Below are 19,894 nucleotides of genomic sequence, written 5' to 3'. Positions count from 1 at the left end.
TAAGCTGAGGTGACAAAAGTCAAGCGATACCTCCTAAGATCGTGTCGCACCTCCTTTTGTCAGCCATAGTGCAGCAACTCGATGTAGCATGGACTCAACAAGTCGTCGGAAGTCCCCTGCAGAAATATTGAGCCATGCTGCCTTCATAGCCGTCCATAATTGCGACAGTGTTGCAGGCGTAGGATTATACGCACGAATTGACCTCTCGATTATTTGCCACAAATGGGATTCATGGCGGGCTATCTGGGTAGCCAAATCATTCGCTCAAGTTGTCCAGAACGTTCTTCAAACCAGTCACGAAAAACTATGGCCCGGTGACATGTCGCACTGTCATCCACCGAAGTTCGATCGTTGTTTAGAAACATAAAGTTCATGAATGGTCGCAAATGGTCTACATCTACATTTATACTCTGCAAGCCACACAACGGTGTGTGGCGGAGGGCACTTTACGTGCCACTGTCATTACCTCCCGTTTCTGTTCCAGTCGCGTATGGTTCGCGGGAAGAACGACTGTCGGAAAGCCTCCTTGCGCGCTGGAACCTCTCTAATTTTACATTCGTGATCTCCTCGGGAGGTATAAGTAGGGGGAAGCAATATATTCGATACCTCATCCAGAAACGCACCCTCTCGAAACCTGGCGAGCAAGCTACACCGCGATGCAGCGCGCCTCTCTTGCAGAGTCTGCCACTTGAGTTTGCTAAACATCTCCGTAACGCTATCACGGTTACCAAATAACCCTGTGACGAAACGCGCCGCTCTTCTTTGGATCTTCTCTATCTCCTCCGTTAACCCGATCTGGTACGGATCCCACACTGATGAGCATTACTCAAGTGTAGGTCGAACGAGTGTTTTGTAAGCCACCTCCTTTGTTGATGGACTAAATTTTCTAAGGACTCTCCCAATTAATCTCAACCTGGTACCCGCCTTACCAACAATTAATTTTATATGATCATTCCACTTCAAATCGTTCCGTACGCATACTCCCAGATATTTTACAGAAGTAACTGCTACCAGTGTTTGTTCCGCTATCATATAATCATACAATAAAGGATCCTTCTTTCTATGTATTCGCAATACATTACATATGTCTATGTTAAGGGTCAGTTGCCACTCCCTGCAGCAAGTTCCTATCTGCTGCAGATCTTCCTGCATTTCGCTACAATTTTCTAATGCTGCAACTTCTCTGTATACTACAGTGTCATCCGCGAAAAGCCGCATGGAACTTCCGACACTATCTACTAGGTCATTTATATATATTGTGAAAAGCAATGGTCCCACAACACTCCCCTGTGGCACGTCAGAGGTTACTTTAACGTCTGTAGACGTCTCTCCATTGATAACAACATGCTGTGTTCTGTTTGGTAAAAACTCTTCAAACCAGCCACACAGCTGGTCTGATATTCCGTAGGTTCTTACTTTGTTTATCAGGCAACAGTGCGGAACTGTATCGAACGCCCTCCGGAAGTCAAGGAAAATAGCATCTACCTGGGAGCCTGTATCTAATATTTTCTGGGTCTCATGAACAAATAAAGCGAGTTGGGTCTCACACGATCGCTGTTTCCGGAATCCATGTTGACTCCTACAGAGTAGATTCTGGGTTTCCAAAAACGACATGATACTCGAGCAGAAAACATGTTCTAAAATTCTACAACAGATCTACGTCAGAGATATAGGTCTATAGTTTTGCGCATCTGCTCGACGAGCCTTCTTGAAGACTGGGACTACCTGTGCTCTTTTCCAATCATTTGGAACCTTCCGTTCCTCTAGAGACTTGCGGTACACGGCTGTTAGAAGGGGGGCAAGTTCTTTCGCGTACTCTGTGTAGAATCGAATTGGTATCCCGTCAGGTCCAGTGGACTTTCCTCTGTTGAGTGATTCCAGTTGCTTTTCTATTCCTTGGACACTTATTTCGATGTCAGCCATTTTTTAGTTTGTGCGAGGATTTAGAGAAGGAACTGCAGTGCGGTCTTCCTCTGTGAAACAGCTTTGGAAAAAGGTGTTTAGTATTTCAGCTTTACGCGTGTCATCCTCTTTTTCAATGCCATCATCATCCCGGAGTGTCTGGATATGCTGTTTCGAGCCACTTACTGATTTAACGTAAGACCAGAACTTCCTAGGATTTTCTGTCATCGGTACCTAGAATTTTACTTTCGAATTCACTGAACGCTTCACGCATAGCCCTCCTTACGCTAACTTTGACATCGTTTAGCTTCTGTTTGTCTGAGAGGTTTTGGCTGCGTTTAAACTTGGAGTGAAGCTCTCTTTGCTTTCGCAGTAGTTTCCTAACTTTGTTGTTGAACCACGGTGGGTTTTCCCGTCCCTCACAGTTTTACTCGGCACGTACCTGTCTAAAACGCATTTTACGATTTTCCTTGAACTTTTTCCATAAACACTCAACATTGTCAGTGTCGGAACAGAAATTTTCGTTTTGATCTGTTAGGTAGTCTGAAATCTGCCTTCTATTACTCTTGCTAAACAGATACACCTTCCTCCCTTGTTTTATATTCCTATTAACTTCCATATTCAGGGATGCTGCAACGGCCTTATGATCACTGATTCCCTGTTCTGCACATACAGAGTCGAAAAGTTCGGGTCTGTTTGTTATCAGTAGGTCCAAGATGTTATCTCCACGAGTCGGTTCTCTGTTTAATTGCTCGAGGTAATTTTTGGATAGTGCACTCAGTATGTCACTCGATGCTCTGTCCCTACCACCCGTCCTAAACATCTGAGTGTCCCAGTCAATATCTGGTAAATTGAAATCTCCACCTAAGACTATAACATGCTGAGAAGATTTATGTGAAATGTATTCCAGATTTTCTCTTAGTTGTTCTGCCACTAATGCTGCTGAGTCGGGAGGTCGGTAAAAGGAGCCAATTATTAACCTAGCTCGGTTGTTGAGTGTAACCTCCACCCATAATAATTCGCAGGAACTATCCACTTCTACTTCACTACAGGATAAACTACTACTAACAGCGACAAACACGCCACCACCGGTTGCATGCAATCTATCCTTTCTAAACACCGTCTGTGCCTTTGTAAAAATTTCGTCAGAATTTATCTCTGGCTTCAGCCAGCTTTCTGTACCTATAACGATTTCAGCTTCGGTGCTTTCTATCAGCGCTTGAAGCTCCGGTACTTTACCAATGCAGCTTCGACAGTTGACAATTACAATACCGATTGCTGCTTGGTCCCCGCATGTCCTGACTTTGCCCCGCACCCTCTGACGCCACACAACCCCTGCTACCCGTGTAGCCGCTTGCTGTGTGTAGTGGACTCCTGACCTATCCAGCGGAACCCGAAACCCCACCACCCTATAGCGCAAGTCGAGGAATCTGCAGCCCACACGGTCGCAGAACCGTCTCAGCCTCTAATTCTGACTCTCCACTCGGCTCTGTACCAAAGGTCCGCAGTCAGTCCTGTCGACGATGCTGCAGATGGTGAGCTCTGCTTTCATCCCGCTAGCGAGACTGGCAGTCTTCACCAAATCAGATAGCCGCCGGAAGCCAGAGAGGATTTCCTCCGGTCCATAGCGGCACACTCATTGGTGCCGACATGAGCGACCACCTACAGATGGGTGCACCCTGTACCCTTCATGGCATCCGGAAGGACCCTTTCCACATCTGGAATGACTCCCCCCGGTATGCACACGGAGTGCACATTGGTTTTCTTCCCCTCTCTTGCTGCCATATCCCTGAGGGGCCCCATTACGCGCCTGACGTTGGAGCTCCCAACTACCAGTAAGCCCACCCTCTGCGACCACCCGGATCTTGTAGACTGAGGGGCAACCTCTGGAACAGGACAAGCAGCCATGTCCGGCCGAATATCAGTATCAGCCTGAGACAGAGCCTGAAACCGGTTCGTCCGACAAACTGGAGGGGCCTTCCGTTCAACCCTCCGGAATGTCCTTCGACCCCTGCCACACCTCGAGACGACTTCCCACTCTACCACAGGTGAGGGGTCAGCCTCAATGTGGGCAGTATCGCGGGCAGCCACAGTCGTAGTCCGATCGGGGGATGCGTGGGACGAGCTGGCCGTCCCCGACAAACCCCCATCCGGACCCCCACAGTGATGCCCATTGGCAACAGCCTCAAGCTGTGTGACCGAAGACAACACTGCCTGACGCTAGGAGCGAAGGGGTGCCAACTCAGCCTGCATCCGAACACAGCAGTTGCAATCCCTATCCATGCTAAAAACTGTTGTGCAAAGAACGTCTGAACTAATTTACAGAGAGCACAAACAATTCGACACAAAAGTTAAACGGTTATTAAAATACAAGATTGCCTAGTAAATGCAGTAATGTTGCTACTTGCGCACTGCTGACACACTGCTCGGCGGCGGAAGGAGACTACGCGAATTTACACTATTCAGGTACTAAAACGCGATGCTAGAACGCTCAAATACTATAATACGCCCGAAATTTATGAATTAAACAATGTAAGTACGAAAAACACTCAAAGAAATTAAGAATTAAACTGTGTAACAAATAAGTGAGCTAAGAGTATACGACTTGCTGCTGCAGCTGCTTATCCAACGGCGGCAGGGAGTACACTGGCTGTGACCAACCGACACTGGCCGTTCAAAACAAAAACAGAAGACAGTCGACTACGCGATTTTACACTATTCAGGTACTAAAACGCGATGCTACAACTCTCAAATACTATAATACGCCAGAAATTTATGAATTAAACAATGCAAGTACCAAAAACACGTAAAGAAATTAAGAATTAAACTATGTAACAAATAAGTGAGCTAAGAGTATACGACTTGCTGCTGCAGCTGCTTATCCAACGGCGGCAGGGAGCACCCTCAGCTGGTTCAGCTGGACCAGCGGACCCAGTCCATTATATGTAAACACAGATCACACCATTTGGAGCACCACCATCTTCCACAGTGCTTTGCTGACAACTTGGGTCCATGGCTTCGTGAAGTCTGCGCCATCCTTGAACTCTACCGTCTGCTCTTACCAGCAGAAATCAAGACTCATCTGACCAGGACACGGTCTTCCAGTCGTCCAGGATCCAACCGACATGGTGAGGAGCCCTGAAGAGACACTACGGGCGATGTCATTCTGTTAGCAAAGGCACTCGTCTGCTGCCACAGCCCGTTAACGACAATTTTCGTCTCACTGCCCTAATGGATACTTTCGTCGCACGTCCCACATTGATTTCTGCCGTTATTTCAAGCAATGTTGCTTGCCTGTCGGCAATGACAACTCTACGCAAATGCCGCTGCCCTCGGTGGTTAAGTGAGGTCGTCGGCCACTGCGTTATCCGTGGTGAGTGGTAGTGCCTGAAATGTGGCAACCTCACCACATTTTTGACTGTGTGGATCTCGGATCATTCCGAAATGGCATGTCCCATTCGTCTAACTCCAACTACCACTTCGCGTTCAAAGTCTGTTAACGCCCATCGTGCGGTCATCACGTTGGAATCTTTTACGCATGAACCAGCTGAGTACAGACAGCAGTGTCCGCAGCTCGTGGTCTTGTGGCTAGCGTTGTTGTCTCTGGATCATGGGGTCCTGGGTTCGATTACCAGCCGGATTGGGAATTTTCTCTGCCTGGGGACTGGGTGTTTGTGTTGTCCTCATCATTTCATCATCATCATTCGTGACAGTGGGTCGATCGGACTGTTTAAAAAATTGGACTGCAAAAAAATTGGGACTTTGTGCGGGAGCTGATGACTGGGCTGATAAGCGCCCCACAAACCAAACATCATCACAGAAAGCAGCTCCTCCAATGCACTGCCCTTTTATACCTTGTGTACAAAATACTGCCGGTATATTTTTATGTATGTGTCGCTATCCCATGACTTTTGTCACGTCAGCGTATATGAGTCATAAAAAATGCAAAACGTATATCATTGTCTTTCTTAACACAGTCCATATAAACACGGTGTGCCTTGGAACAATTACAGTAGTGCACATTTGGTGATAATTGATGTGGTTGACCAGCAAATGTGCACTATAGCGATTGTGCCAAGGCAAAGCGTGTTTATACGGACCGTGTTAAGAGAATCATGACAATTATGTATCTTCAACATTTGTATGCATCATATATAACGGAAATCTGTGGTTGATCCATTGATGTACAATATTTTCCTCCTTGAAGATGACTGTAACATTGCCGGCCGCGGTGGTCTAGCGGTTCTAGGCGCTCAGTCCGGAACCGCGCGACTGCTACGGTCACAGGTTCGAATCCTGCCTCGGGCATGGATGTGTGTGATGTCCTTAGGTTAATTAGGTTTAAGTAGTTCTAAGTTCTAGGGGACTGATGACCTCAGATGTTAAGTCCCATAGTGCTCAGAGCCATTTGAACCATTTGACTGTAACATTCCCAACTGGTGGAGAATAAAAATAAAATTGCACAGATGATGGCACAAATGTGCTTTTTCCAAGTTAGTAATCATCTACAGACAATCACCAGCGGAAATTTGTATTAATTGCTTTTATTATACTTGTGTAAAACTAGCGGAAGAACCTTTTGCGAAAGATGTCGAATGTAAACGCCAACTTCTAGGCAAAGTTTTCAGGAAGAGATCTTGGCTTTCTTCCCTGGCAAAAATCCTGGGCTGTAATTTAACCTGCGTGGGTGGACGTTTGTTCGTACTGACTTTAAGTCTATGGAGCGTTAGAGTATTTGCTCCGTTCATTGGCGCACGTAATCCATTTTGATCGTGATAATTTTTGCTCTTATTATTATTGGCGCCTTTACAATAATTTTTTTTATTACATATTGTTTAATAGATCTTTGGAGTTTTTAAAGGGATTCTGATGTTAAACTGTTTTATTGTTGGGGCATCAAGTAACTTTTGATGTTACGGCTCATTGGCACAAGTACATTATTCTTATCCTTATAATATTGAATTTACTTGATGGCAGGTTTAAATAATATCTGATGATAATGCTCACCAGCGCCTATAAAATATTTAGATTTTTTTAAAATATAGAGTTTGTTGTTGACTGGAGTACTCCCTTTGGAATTATGAAGGTGCAGGGGTAATATACAGGGAGCGAAAGGCTATTTACAACGTGTACAGAAACCAGACGGCAGTCATAAGACTCGAGGGCATCAAAGGGAAGCAGCGGTTGAGAAGGGAATGAGATAGGATTGTAGTCTACCCCGATGTTATTCAATCTGTACACTGAGCAAGCAGTGAAGGTAAACAAAGAAAAATTTGAACTAGGAATTAAAGTTCAGGGAGAAGAAATAAAACATTGAAGTTTGACGATGACGTTGTAGTTCTGTCAGTGACACGAAAGGACTTGAAAGAGTAATTGAACGGAATGGGCAGTGTCTGGAAAGGGGGACATAGGGTAAACATCAACAAAAGCAAGACACGGATAATGGAATGCAGTCGAATTAAACCAGCTCATGCAGAGGGAATTAGTTTAGGAAATGAGACATTTAAAGTAATAGACGAGTTTTGCTATTTGGGAAGCAAAATACCTCATGATAGCCAAAGTAGAGAGGATATAAAACCTAGACCGGCAATGGCAGGAAAAGCGTTTCTGAAGAATAGGAATTTGTTAACGTCGAATACAGGTTTAAGTGTTAGGAACTCTTCTTTCCAGGTATTTGGCTGTAGTGTAGTATGGAAGTGAAACATGGAGAGAAGCAGTTTAGACAAGAAGAGATTGCATGTTTTAGAAATATGATGCTACAGAAGAATGTTTAAGATTAGAAGAATAGATCGGGTAACTAATGAGGAAGTAATGAATAGAAATGCGGACGAAAGAAAATTGTAGCATAACATGGCTAGAAGAAGCGATCGATTAATAGGACACATTCTGAGACTCTAAGGGATTAGTACTGGAGGGAAGTGGGGGGCGGAGGGCGTAAAAATAGTAGAGGGAGACTCGGAGATAAATACAATAAGCAGATTCAGAAGGACATAGGTTGCAGTAGTTATTCGGAGATGAAGAGGCTGCAGCAAACCAGTCTGAACTGAAGATCACAACAACAACAACACAGAGTTTGTTAAATGGCGCCTTTAATTTATTGTGGATCTAGTTGCTTACCGGTGTCATTAAACTACGAGGGTTGTCCAGAAAGTAAGTTCCGATCGGTCGCTAAATGGAACCACAGTGAAAATCAGAAACATTTTATTTGCAAGAGTTAGCTACGCTTTCCAGATACGTCCCTACATGGTCGTCGCTTCGACTTAGACATTTGTCGGAGCGTTGTATCATATCTCCAACACCATCTTCGTAGAAGGCAACCGCCTGTGCATTCCGATAATTCTCTACGCTGGTCTATAACGCGGAGCCTGCGCCCATTTGTTGTCTGCGTATCCAGCGTTTAATGTGAACAGAGATGATACTCAGGACGAGGAAACTATGGCTGTGTTGTGGGTGAACGAACACTTCCCATCGAAAAGGTTGCAGGAGCATCTTCACTGCCCCTGAAGAGTGCGGCTGAGAATTGCCATGAAGAAGGAAGTGCGTGGCAGTTGTGTTAGGTGGGCTGCATTCATTAAGGCGAAGCCTTTCTGCAAGCCCTCCTATGTAGCGGGAGACATCGTTGTTCTAGGCACCTTTACTCGCTCACAGTGCGCTCACAACTGAAAAGAGCGTCTTGATGTGATCGACGGTCATACTAGAGACACTACCCAACAAATCTGTGCAAAGCTTCATTGGATTTTCACTGTGGTGTCCATTACGCGACCGATCGGAACCTACTTTCTGGACAGCCCTCGTATATTCGGTGCCTTTACATTTCAGTAATTATAAAGTTTCAGCGAATGCAGTTTACAAGAGTGTGCCTTGTGTAAATTGTTTGTGACGCAATAAAATTGTCTCTGTTCCTGCTGAAGTTGGGTTCGGTCATTCACCACTCTTAGATGTCTGCATTCCTTACTACACTCCTGGAAATGGAAAAAAGAACATATTGACACCGGTGTGTCAGACCCACCATACTTGCTCCGGACACTGTACAAGCAATGATCGCACGCACGGCACAGCGGACACACCAGGAACCGCGGTGTTGGCCGTCGAATGGCGCTAGCTGTGCAGCATTTGTGCACTGCCGCCGTCAGTGTCAGCCAGTTTGCCGTAGCATACGGAGCTCCATCGCAGTCTTTAACACTGGTAGCGTGCCGCGACAGCGTGGACGTGAACCGTATGTGCAGTTGACGGACTTTGAGCGAGGGCGTATAGTGGGCATGCGGGAGGCCGGGTGGACGTACCGCCGAATTGCTCAACACGTGGGGCGTGAGGTCTCCACAGTACATCGATGTTGTCGCCAGTGGTCGGCGGAAGGTGCACGTGCCCGTCGACCTGGGACCGGACCGCAGCGACGCACGGATGCACGCCAAGACCGTAGGATCCTACGCAGTGCCGTAGGGGACCGCACCGCCACTTCCCAGCAAATTGGGGACACTGTTGCTCCTGGGGTATCGGCGAGGACCATTCGCAACCGTCTCCATGAAGCTGGGCTACGGTCCCGCACACCGTTAGGCCGTCTTCCGCTCACGCCCCAACATCGTGCAGCCCGCCTCCAGTGGTGTCGCGACAGGCGTGAATGGAGGGACGAATGGAGACGTGTCGTCTTCAGCGATGAGAGTCGCTTCTGCCTTGGTGCCAATGATGGTCGTATGCGTGTTTGGCGCCGTGCAGGTGAGCGCCACAATCAGGACTGCATACGACCGAGGCACACAGGGCCAACACCCGGCATCATGGTGTGGGGAGCGATCTCCTACACTGGCTGTACACCACTGGTGATCGTCGAGGGGACACTGAATAGTGCACGGTACATCCAAACCGTCATCGAACCCATCGTTCTACCATTCCTAGACCGGCAAGGGAACTTGCTGTTCCAACAGGACAATGCACGTCCGCATGTATCCCGTGCCACCCAACGTGCTCTAGAAGGTGTAAGTCAACTACCCTGGCCAGCAAGATCTCCGGATCTGTCCCCCATTGAGCATGTTTGGGACTGGATGAAGCGTCGTCTCACGTGGTCTGCACGTCCAGCACGAACGCTGGTCCAACTGAGGCGCCAGGTGGAAATGGCATGGCAAGCCGTTCCACAGGACTACATCCAGCATCTCTACGATCGTCTCCATGGGAGAATAGCAGCCTGCATTGCTGCGAAAGGTGGATATACACTGTACTAGTGCCGACATTGTGCATGCTCTGTTGCCTGTGTCTATGTGCCTGTGGTTCTGTCAGTGTGATCATGTGATGTATCTGACCCCAGGAATGTGTCAATAAAGTTTCCCCTTCCTGGGACAATGAATTCACGGTGTTCTTATTTCAATTTCCAGGAGTGTATTTTACTAATCATGTTTGCATACGGAATCAGTGTCCTAACTATTCTACATTAAATTTAAAAAAAACTTTATGCCTGTCCTTGACCGGGAAACCTCTCAAGTGCGGTCTTCCCGTATGTGGGTTCCTCTCTTTTGATTATCTGTACAGGAGACAAAAAAATGGCTCTGAGCATTATGGGACTTAACTTCTGAGGTCATCAGTCCCCTAGAACGTAGAACTACTTAAACCTAACTAACCTAAGGACATCACACACACCCATGCCCGAGGCAGGATTCGAACCTGCGACCGTAGCGGTCGCGCGGTTCCAGACTGTAGCGCCTAGAACTGCTCGGCCACTCCGGCCGGCTAGAGGAGGCAAATTAGTGTATTGGAGCTCAAGTGGTATTTGTCCACTAGCATTGCAAGCACCGATGAGGGCAAGTCCCTGTAAATGCAGTCTATAGGCCAGAAGAGTCTGGTGAAAACTGAGTGTGGTCGGTGATGATAAGAGTCCCTCTCACCGTCGGCGGCAAACGCTGAATTAACGATTGGCCATCGAGCATGGAAAATTTCTATGGAAGAGGACAATCTATAAGATACAAGTCCAGTCTCTCGTTTTGAGTTACCAAGTTACAGAGCAAGTAACCCGAAAATGGCAGGTAGAATACTTGAACATATGAACGTCAATTTCCAGTAAAAATTCTGTATTTGACAGTAAAAGTGCCACAAAGAAAGAAATACGTGACATCGGACACAAAACTCAATGTAATTCTCACCTTCCTCTCAGAGACAGTGTCTCCAAGCGAACTTCGTATATAGGCGAGCTCCTTTTGCGTTATGGTTGGGTGTTGGGCGGGGCTGTCGAACACTAACCACCACCAGAAGACGAACCAAGCGATCCCAATGACGCTGGTCACATAGAACACCGACTGCCAGTTCAGATAGTGGATCAGCATACCACACAGTGGGAAGGTCACAGCGGTGCCGATAGAACTTCCTGGAAAGGGAACAAAAGAAGCATTTGTTTAGCGTAGGCGCAATACGGTGATAAATCTGATTTGGAGGTATTCCTTTGCAACAGATTAGCAACTACACTCATGCTCATAAATTAAGGATAATTGCAGAATGTGGTGCCACACAACGTGGTACTACACAAAACTGGTGCTAATAGCACAGACACATAGGGGACACACACGACACAGATCTGTAAGTCCACGGTATTGGTGATAAGTTGAGAAAACCGTCCCGAAACACATGTTCTACAAAACGCCACTGTTTCCTGCGCGTGTACCCCGACATCAATATGGGATATGATCACCATGCACACGTACACAGACCGCACAACGGGTTGGCATACTCTGGACCAGGTGGTCGAGCAGCTGCTAGGGTATAGCCTCCCATTCTTGCACCAGTGCCTGTCGGAGCTCCTGAAGTGTCGTAGGGGTTGCAGATGTGCAGCGATATGTCGACGAGAGCATCCCAGACGTGCTCGATGGGGTTTAGGTCTGGAGAACAGGCAGGCCACTCCATTCGCCAGATATCGTCTGTTTCCAGGTACTCCTCCACGATGGCAGCTCGGTGAGGCCTTGCGTTATCATCCATCAGGAGGAAAGTGGGACTCACTGCACACCTGAAAAGGCGGACATACTGGTGCAAAATGACGTCCCGATACACCTGTCCTGTTACAGTTCCTCTGTCAAAGACATGCAGGGGTGTATGTGCACCAATCATAATCCCACCCCACACCATGAAACCACGACCTTCATACAGTTCCCTTTGAAGGACATTAAGGTTAAAATGGTTCAAATGGCTCTGAGCTCTATGGGACTTAACAGCTGTGGTCATCAGTCCCCTAGAACTTAGAACTACTTAAACCTAACTAACCTAAGGACATCACACATCCATGCCCGAGGCAGGATTCGAACCTGCGACCGTAGCAGTCGCACGGTTCCGGACTGCGCGCCTAGAAGGACATTAAGGGGTTGGTATCTGGTTCCTGGTTCACGCCAGATGAAAACCCAGCGAGAATCACTGTTCAGACTATACCTGGACTCGTCTGTGAACATAAACTGGGACCACTGTTCCAATGACCATTACTGTGTTCTTGACACCAGGCTTTACGGGCTCTCCTATGACCAGGTGTCAGTGGAATGCACCTTGCAGGTCTCCTGGCGAATAAACCATGTCTGTTCAGTCGTCTGTAGACTGTGTGTACGGAGACAACTGTTCCAGTAGCTGCGGTAAGGTCCCGAGCAAGGCTACCTGCAGTACTTCGTGGACGTCTGCGGGCACTCATGGTGAGATATCGGTCTTCTTGTGGTGTTGTACACAGTGGATGTCCCATACTGTAGCGCCTGGACACGTTTCCTGTCTGCTGGAATCGTTGTCATAATCGTGAGATCACACTTTGTGGCACACGGAGGGTCCATGCTATGCCCAGACTCCAGTCGCCCTAGTATTCTACACCTCATAACGTCTTCAATATGTGTTCTTTGAGCCATTTTCAACACACAGTCACCATTAGCACGTTTGAAAACGTCTGCACACTTACTCGCTGCACCGTACTCTGACATGCACCAACACACCTCCGCGTATGTGGACTGCTGCTAGCGCCACCTTGCGACGACCGCAGGTCAGATTCACCGCATGGTCATACCCCGAGGTGATTTAAACCCGCAAACCGCCCACCAGAGCGTTGTTTCACCATGTATCAGCATTATCCTTAATTTATGAGCATGAGTGTAGAAGTGATAGTCGCTTGCGTGCCACACATGATTTGCTACCACGGTCAATGATGATCGAAAACGCGTCGCCAAATATACAACTACACTTCAAATCTAATTGACGTCTGTAGGAAGTCCTCTTCACACGTATGCAGGGTGTAACAAGCTGGTTACTGACAAACTTCGATGGATTTTGGGGGTTGTCTTAAAGCGTAAGTTGTGAAAATGGGACAACGTCAATCAACGACACCACAGTAAGTCGGAGTTATAGGGTTCATAGAATGACTCTAAACCATCCTTTTGCTTTACGAAATTTGATTTCAGAAATAAATTAATTTCTGTGTGTGCAGTTCGGGTTCGTGGCATAAAATAATAACAAGAGTGTCGTATTAATATGTAATTTTATGATCAATATCTTTAATACAGTGGTTACACAGAGCAGTAACATGATTGAGGAATAGATAAATAAGAAGTTTGAACTGTCACCGGCCGCTGTATGCCAGACTGGCCAACTAAGTAATCGCTCTGCACCGTTAATTATTTTTCTTTTTGACGCTGCTGTAGCTCTTGCATTCTCTCGGCATTGTCCTTTTTAGGCTTTTTGGATTCCATTCGACGCCAGCTTTCCTGTAACTTTTGTAGTTCTGAGTCATTTGAAACGACAGCTTTAATTAGTTCATAATTTTCAATTTAATACTTATTTCACTAATCTCATTGTCTCATTTTGGTATCAAGTAGCGTTCCGCAGGCTTTTCGCTATGGCACCAGAATCGATTTCTTATCTAAAAGCGTTTCCACGCTACACCACTTTCCAACAGTACATAAAGCTAATTCGTAATAATCACGCGCGAGAGTATACACTTATTCTATGACGTCACAGGCAAAGGAAATACTAAGCGACAAATAGTGAGACGTATGTGGGCTCAACTACTGTTTACGCATTGGTAGTTTCTTAGTTATCAGCGATTCAGTTCTGACGGTATTTTGTTACACAATAAAGTTCGACTGACGGCCGAACAGACGTTTACGCGTCAAAATTTCACATAATAACATAAAATTGACAGAAAACAAATTGAAAGTAACTATGTACAGTCTTAGATACGTTGAGGTGACAAAAGTCGTGGGATGGCGATATGCACATATACAGATGGCGGCAGTATCACGTACACAAGATATAAAGGGTCAGTGCATTGATGAAGCTGTCATTTGTACTCAGCTGATTCATGTGAAAACGATGCCGCACGATGGCAATTAACAGACTTTGAACTCCGAATGGTAGTTGGAACTAGAAGCATAGGGACATTAGATATCGGAAATCTTTAGGGAATTCAATATTCCGAGATCTACAGTATCAAGAGTGTGCCCAGAGTAAAACGATCCAGACATCACCTCCCACCACGGACAACGCAGTGGCCGACGGCCTTCACTTAACGACCCAGAGTAGCGGCATTAGCGTAGAGTTATCAGTGCCGATAGACAAGCACAAGCAGGACGTGGCTCCATAATGGTATGCGATACGTTTACATGGAATGGACGGGGTCCTCTGATCCAAATGAATCGATCATTGACTCGAAATGGTTCTGTCCGGCTACTCGGAGACCATTTGCAGCCATTCATGGACTTCATGTTTCCAAAGAACGATGGATGACAATGGGCCATGTCACTGGGTCAGAATTGTTCACAACTGGTTTGCAGAACACTGTGGACAATTAGAGCAAATGATTTGGCCACTCAGATCGTCCGACATGAATCCCATCGGACATTTATGGAACATAATCGAAAGATCTGTTCGTGCACAAAATACTGGACCGGCAAGACTTTCGCAGTTATGGACGGCTATAGCGGTAGCATGGCTCAAATTTCTGCAGGGTACTTCCAACGACTTGTTGAGTCCATGCCACGTTGCGCTGCTTTTCTAAACCGGGCAAAAGAAGGTCCTACACGACGTTAGGAGGTGTGTCATGACTTGTCACGTCAGTAATAAATCCTGGTCGCAGGCTGGCCGCTTCATAGATGAAGACCGAGCAATCACTTAAGGCGGCCAATAACAATGGTCAACACTCAGGATTTTAAGTCCAGCCATATGCACGCTTTTGGCAACACGGTAGAATCAACAAGATTCTGGAGGAATTGTTGGCTTCTTTTCGTGCTGTTACTACGCTCAAATGGTTCAAATGGCTCTGAGAACTATGGCACTTAACATCTGAGGTCATCAGTCCCCTAGAACTTAGAACTACTTAAACCTAACTAACCTAAGGACATCACACACATCCATGCCCGAGGTAGGATTCGAACCTGCGACCTTAGCGATCGCGCGGTTTCAGACTGAAGCGCCTAGAACCGCTTGGCCACACCGGCCGCCTTAAATGCCCCGGGTGAGGATCGAACTCACGACCTTAAAATTATGAAACTTACGCGCTGCCTAGTTACCATGCTGTATGAGCTTGTGGTCCAGTGATAAACGTAGCGAAATGTAGACAGGAAATCACGAGAACAGGCCCCATGCACTCCCTTGTTTCTTAAACCACTGCATGTTAAAGTTAACATTCTGAAGGAACCTTAAAAATATTTCACTGATCTCCCTAACCCACTTTAAGAAATACCATAAAACAGCTCGGGCTGCGTCAGGATCAGAACAGTGTACGCTCCGGAGTTCCCTCGCCCTGCAGTGCGGCAACCGAAAACACGTCACCCACCGCCTCACGTCAACTGCCACCCGACCAGATGACTGCGGCACGGCGCTGTGGGTGTATTTCCCAACTGTCGCTTTCTTGTCTGAATTTCTAGTACTTATCTTGCAGTTACGTGTAGGATTTCGCATACTTATGTTATGAACATTGTGTAAACGTTGTGAAACAGAGTCGCAAGTGAGAAAAAGTCTAACATTTGTGACGTATTGTTCGGGTTGGGTTTATTAGAGATTTGAAAGCAGCGGTGGCAGCTCGAATCCTTTGTATTCTGTGAGGGCGAGGGCTTTCGGGCAAAACATGCCAGTAACAAAATTTGTTTGTGTTGTGTCTAGACAAGACAGCCTAGACACAATGAGAGGAAGCCGAAAGGCACGCGCTTAAACTCACGCAGGCTGGCGTGAGGTCTGAAACAGGATACGTAATAAATGCTATAAAGAAAAGTACGTAGCTTCTGGAATACTTAACTTTAATCCACATTTGTAGAACATCGCTCTTGATGATACATTAATAGAATCTCAATATCAATTATCAAAGCTATGGCGCCTTGCTAGGTCGTAGCCAATGACTTAGCTGAAGGCTATGCTAACTATCGTCTCGGCAAATGAGAGCGTATTTGTCAGTGTGGCTTCGCTAGCAAAGTCTGCTGTACAATTGGGGCGAATGCCAGTACGTCTCTCTAGACCTGCCGTGTGGTGGCGCTCGGTCTGCAATTACTGACAGTGGCGACACGCGGGTCCGACGTATACTAATGGACCGCGGCCGATTTAAAAGCTACCACCTAGCAAGTGTGGTGTCTGGCGGTGACACCACAGTTTGTGTTAAGGAAGTCCGTTCTTACACGAATGGTTTTCAACATTCAGGAAGTCTTGGCAACTGCCTGACATACGCGATGAACTGCGACCATGTAACCGTCGTGTGACATTTGTATTCAGTACGCAAGATTTGGATGTCTGATGTAGGTGTAGTGAATCCTCTGATTCAAAGGAACAAAACCAAACGGATGAATACTATTGCATATTTACTGAAACATAATCAGTTCGCTCATTGAGCGTTCCTATGTGGTATTGTTACTGGTGCGTTTTTTTAATTCTTAAGAAGAAATTAACGGCTGAACCCTATCAAAAAACAACTAAGACACCTTTCGATCACAGTGTAAGAAAACCGACCGACAAAACTGCAGCATGTGTTACTACTACGCGATAATTCACTCTGCTAATATCACAAAGTCATCCCTCACGCAATTATTCTTCTGATCTTATGGCCTCAAATGTTTACCTTGCCCGCTCCTTGTAAAGTAATCATCAAGAAAATCCCTTTCGGACGAAAATACGATTCAAACCCTGATCACATCTTTAGCTCACAACCATTAGGTTTCTATAGGCGTGGAGTGGGTAAACTACCTTTCTCAGACTGTTTTAGATAATGTGAAATAATATATAGGGCGTCACAGGAGGAATGGTCGATATTCAGGGATGTGACAGGAAGGAACATTTGAAGCAAATAAGGTTAGTAAATGTGGCTTCTAAGACGCATACCTTGAAAGTTATGACCACTTCTTCATCTTCGATACTGTGAAACAAATCTCTTGTATTGCAAGCTCTTTGTTTTATATATTTTTTTAGGAGTTAGTGTGGACCAATACAACAGAAATAGTCTAGTGAACCTTAAGAGCTGTGAGCACTTGTTTCGTAGGAAGATGTGTTCGACAGTAGTGAACAACTCCCCACAGCTCGTAAGGGTTACACTTTAGAGTCCATGTTTACCGGACATTTTTTACTTGTTTTAGTGCATACTACTACCTCTCAGAATATGGATACCAAAGAGCTTGCAGTAGAGGACGTATGCTTTGAAGTATCGAAGAGAAGAAGTACTCCCAGCTCTTAAGGTTATGCATTGTAGAGACCATGATTACTAAACTTTTTTGCTGTGAATGAACGTCCCTGTGAAGTACCTGAATATTGACAGTTCCTCATCGGACATCCTATATTGCTGATAATTTCATTCAGATGTTTAGTGTTGGGTTCAATAAATTAATGGAAACTACTGTTAAACTACGCAATGTACGAGGGTTGGAACTTAAATAGTGGCAACTATTTATTCACAACCGCTACAAAAGAGTTACATGTTTGCACCTGTTACTGTCCTTCAAAGTAGTCACCAGCACTGTGTAGAACCCGTTGCCAGCGATGTTGAAGTCGTGGTATATCGTTAGCAGAGCCTGTTCTGTTGATGGTGCAAATGGAGCGATCTACTGCTTGTCGAATCTCTGGAACAGCTCTGAAGCGAAGGCCACAAAGTGACTCCTTCATCTTCGGCATCAAATCAAAGTCACAAGGACTTGAGTCCGACGAGTATGGTGGATGGTACAGTACTTCCCAGTCCCTTCGACCAAACAGAGCAACCACAGTTTGCGCTGTATGCGCCCTCGCATTGTCGTGAAAAATGATGACTGGGATGCGCAGAAAGTGAAGCTGCTTCTTTCGCAAAGCTCGTCGCAGGTGATGCTCCAAAAACGAACAGTAATATTGTGCATTGACGGTCTGCTGTGGAGGAACGCAATGCCTTAGGATAACACCATCACAGTCGTACACGAGAATTACCATAATGTTAGACCGCTCCATTCGCACCATCAACAGAACAGGTTCTGCCAACGGTATACTACGCCTTCCACATCGTTGGCAACGGGTTCTACAGAACGCTGGTGACTACTTTGAGGGACAGTAACAGGTGCAAACATGTAACCCTTTTGTGTCGGTTGTGAATAAATAGTTGCCACTATTTAAGTTCCAAACCTCGTACTAACGCAACTGAAATACAACCTACCACTATAAACTTAAGAAGAAAGTCTGTTTTAATAAACCGTAAAGTATCTGTATAACAAGTGTGCCTATTTAAACACAAATTGTCCGCCCCTGGTAGCTGAGTGGTCAGCGTGACGGAATGTCATACCTAACGACCCGGGCTCGATTCCCGGCTAGGTCGGAGAATTTCTCCGCTCAGGGACTGGATGTTGTATTGTCCTTATCATCGTAATTTCATCGCTATCGACAAGCAAGTCGCCGAAGTGGCGTCAACTCCAATTACTTGCACCAGGTGAACGGCCTACCCGACAGGAGGCCCTAGACACACGACATTTCCATTTCCAACACAAGTTAGTATGATGTTACTCATTTTGGACTTCTAAACGGCCTATGTTTACTTCCTCTCATGTGTAATACTCAAGTAAAATAAAAATGTGGCATTACACAAATAAAACTGTGAATTCAGTTACCAAAGCTTATGTTGAAAAATGCAGAACGAATCGTTATCAATCGTGCAGTGTCGTTAGGTTGTCACCCTTACACTATGGGGTACTTAAATTAGCGAGAGTACTTTTGATGGAGAAGATTTCTTAAGATTTTCTTATTGATTTTCGATCTGGCTACTTCTAGCCTTGTCAAAAGACAGCTAAAAGCCTAGCAAAACTGGTGCCACTAGGCAATGCAGCATTAACTTTAAAGGTGACCACATTATGTACAGCTAGTAAAGAACTGAAGTGTTCGTTTTTCTCTTATTGCTACATTGGGGGCCAGAACAGATAAATCTCAATGTAAAATACGATACTAATGTAGTGGCAACTTCTGCCACCATATGTATCAGGATGAAGAAATGTAGTGGGAAGAGGTAGAAGACACTATTTAAGACTCGTCCAAGCTTTCCAAGTGATTTATTGTTCCCAACAGCAGTGCCCCCCCCCCCCCCCTTCTTCTCGATCTGTATCACTGGGCCCCACAATGCTGATGTCACCACTTCTCTGTCTGTGATACAGCTTGGCGCAGAATGGCTGCCTCCGACCCGTGCATGCACTGTGTGTTGGCCTTGTACGCCAGCAGAGTTGTGGCATCGTCAGGATGCCGGCAGTCGACTCAGGGGTCGGCGTCCCTAATGACTCAGCGCTGCTCGGTGTGAGCCGCGGTGACCAGCTGTGTCCTTCTCGCCAGTGTGGCTGAGATTGCGGAGACGACGAGCGCCCGCGATCCAGCATCCGAATCTGGAGCCCTCGCCTCGGGATGCCTCCAGCGTATGCTAGAAGCCAGGACTACTGCCTGCAGTAGCGAGCTGTGGAGTGGCCTGCCGCTGGCTGCCTACGGACACCTCGTTGGCCTCAGAGGATCGAACCAGCGACTCACTGTGGACTGGAACGCTGGAGCCCCATCTACTGCTGCGTGTAGCTGGTGGCGTGACACGCTC

The 19,894-nt window shown here is 46.3% G+C and overlaps 1 protein-coding gene across 1 annotated transcript in view; it reads right to left on the bottom strand.

Annotated features, from left to right (window-relative positions):
• Positions 1 to 19,894, bottom strand: part of LOC126234927 (sialin-like) — a 191,376-nt gene that overhangs the window by 81,422 nt on the left and 90,060 nt on the right. The window contains exon 5 of the mRNA XM_049943667.1: positions 11,028 to 11,248. Coding sequence (XP_049799624.1) covers positions 11,028 to 11,248 — 221 coding nt within the window. The remainder of the gene's footprint in view (positions 1 to 11,027; positions 11,249 to 19,894) is intronic.

The sequence above is a fragment of the Schistocerca nitens genome, chromosome 2 (genome assembly GCF_023898315.1).
Source record: "Schistocerca nitens isolate TAMUIC-IGC-003100 chromosome 2, iqSchNite1.1, whole genome shotgun sequence".
Taxonomy (NCBI): domain Eukaryota; kingdom Metazoa; phylum Arthropoda; class Insecta; order Orthoptera; family Acrididae; genus Schistocerca; species Schistocerca nitens.
The sequence above is the reverse complement of the archived record's forward strand: the minus strand, read 5'-3'. Positions and strand labels throughout refer to the sequence as shown.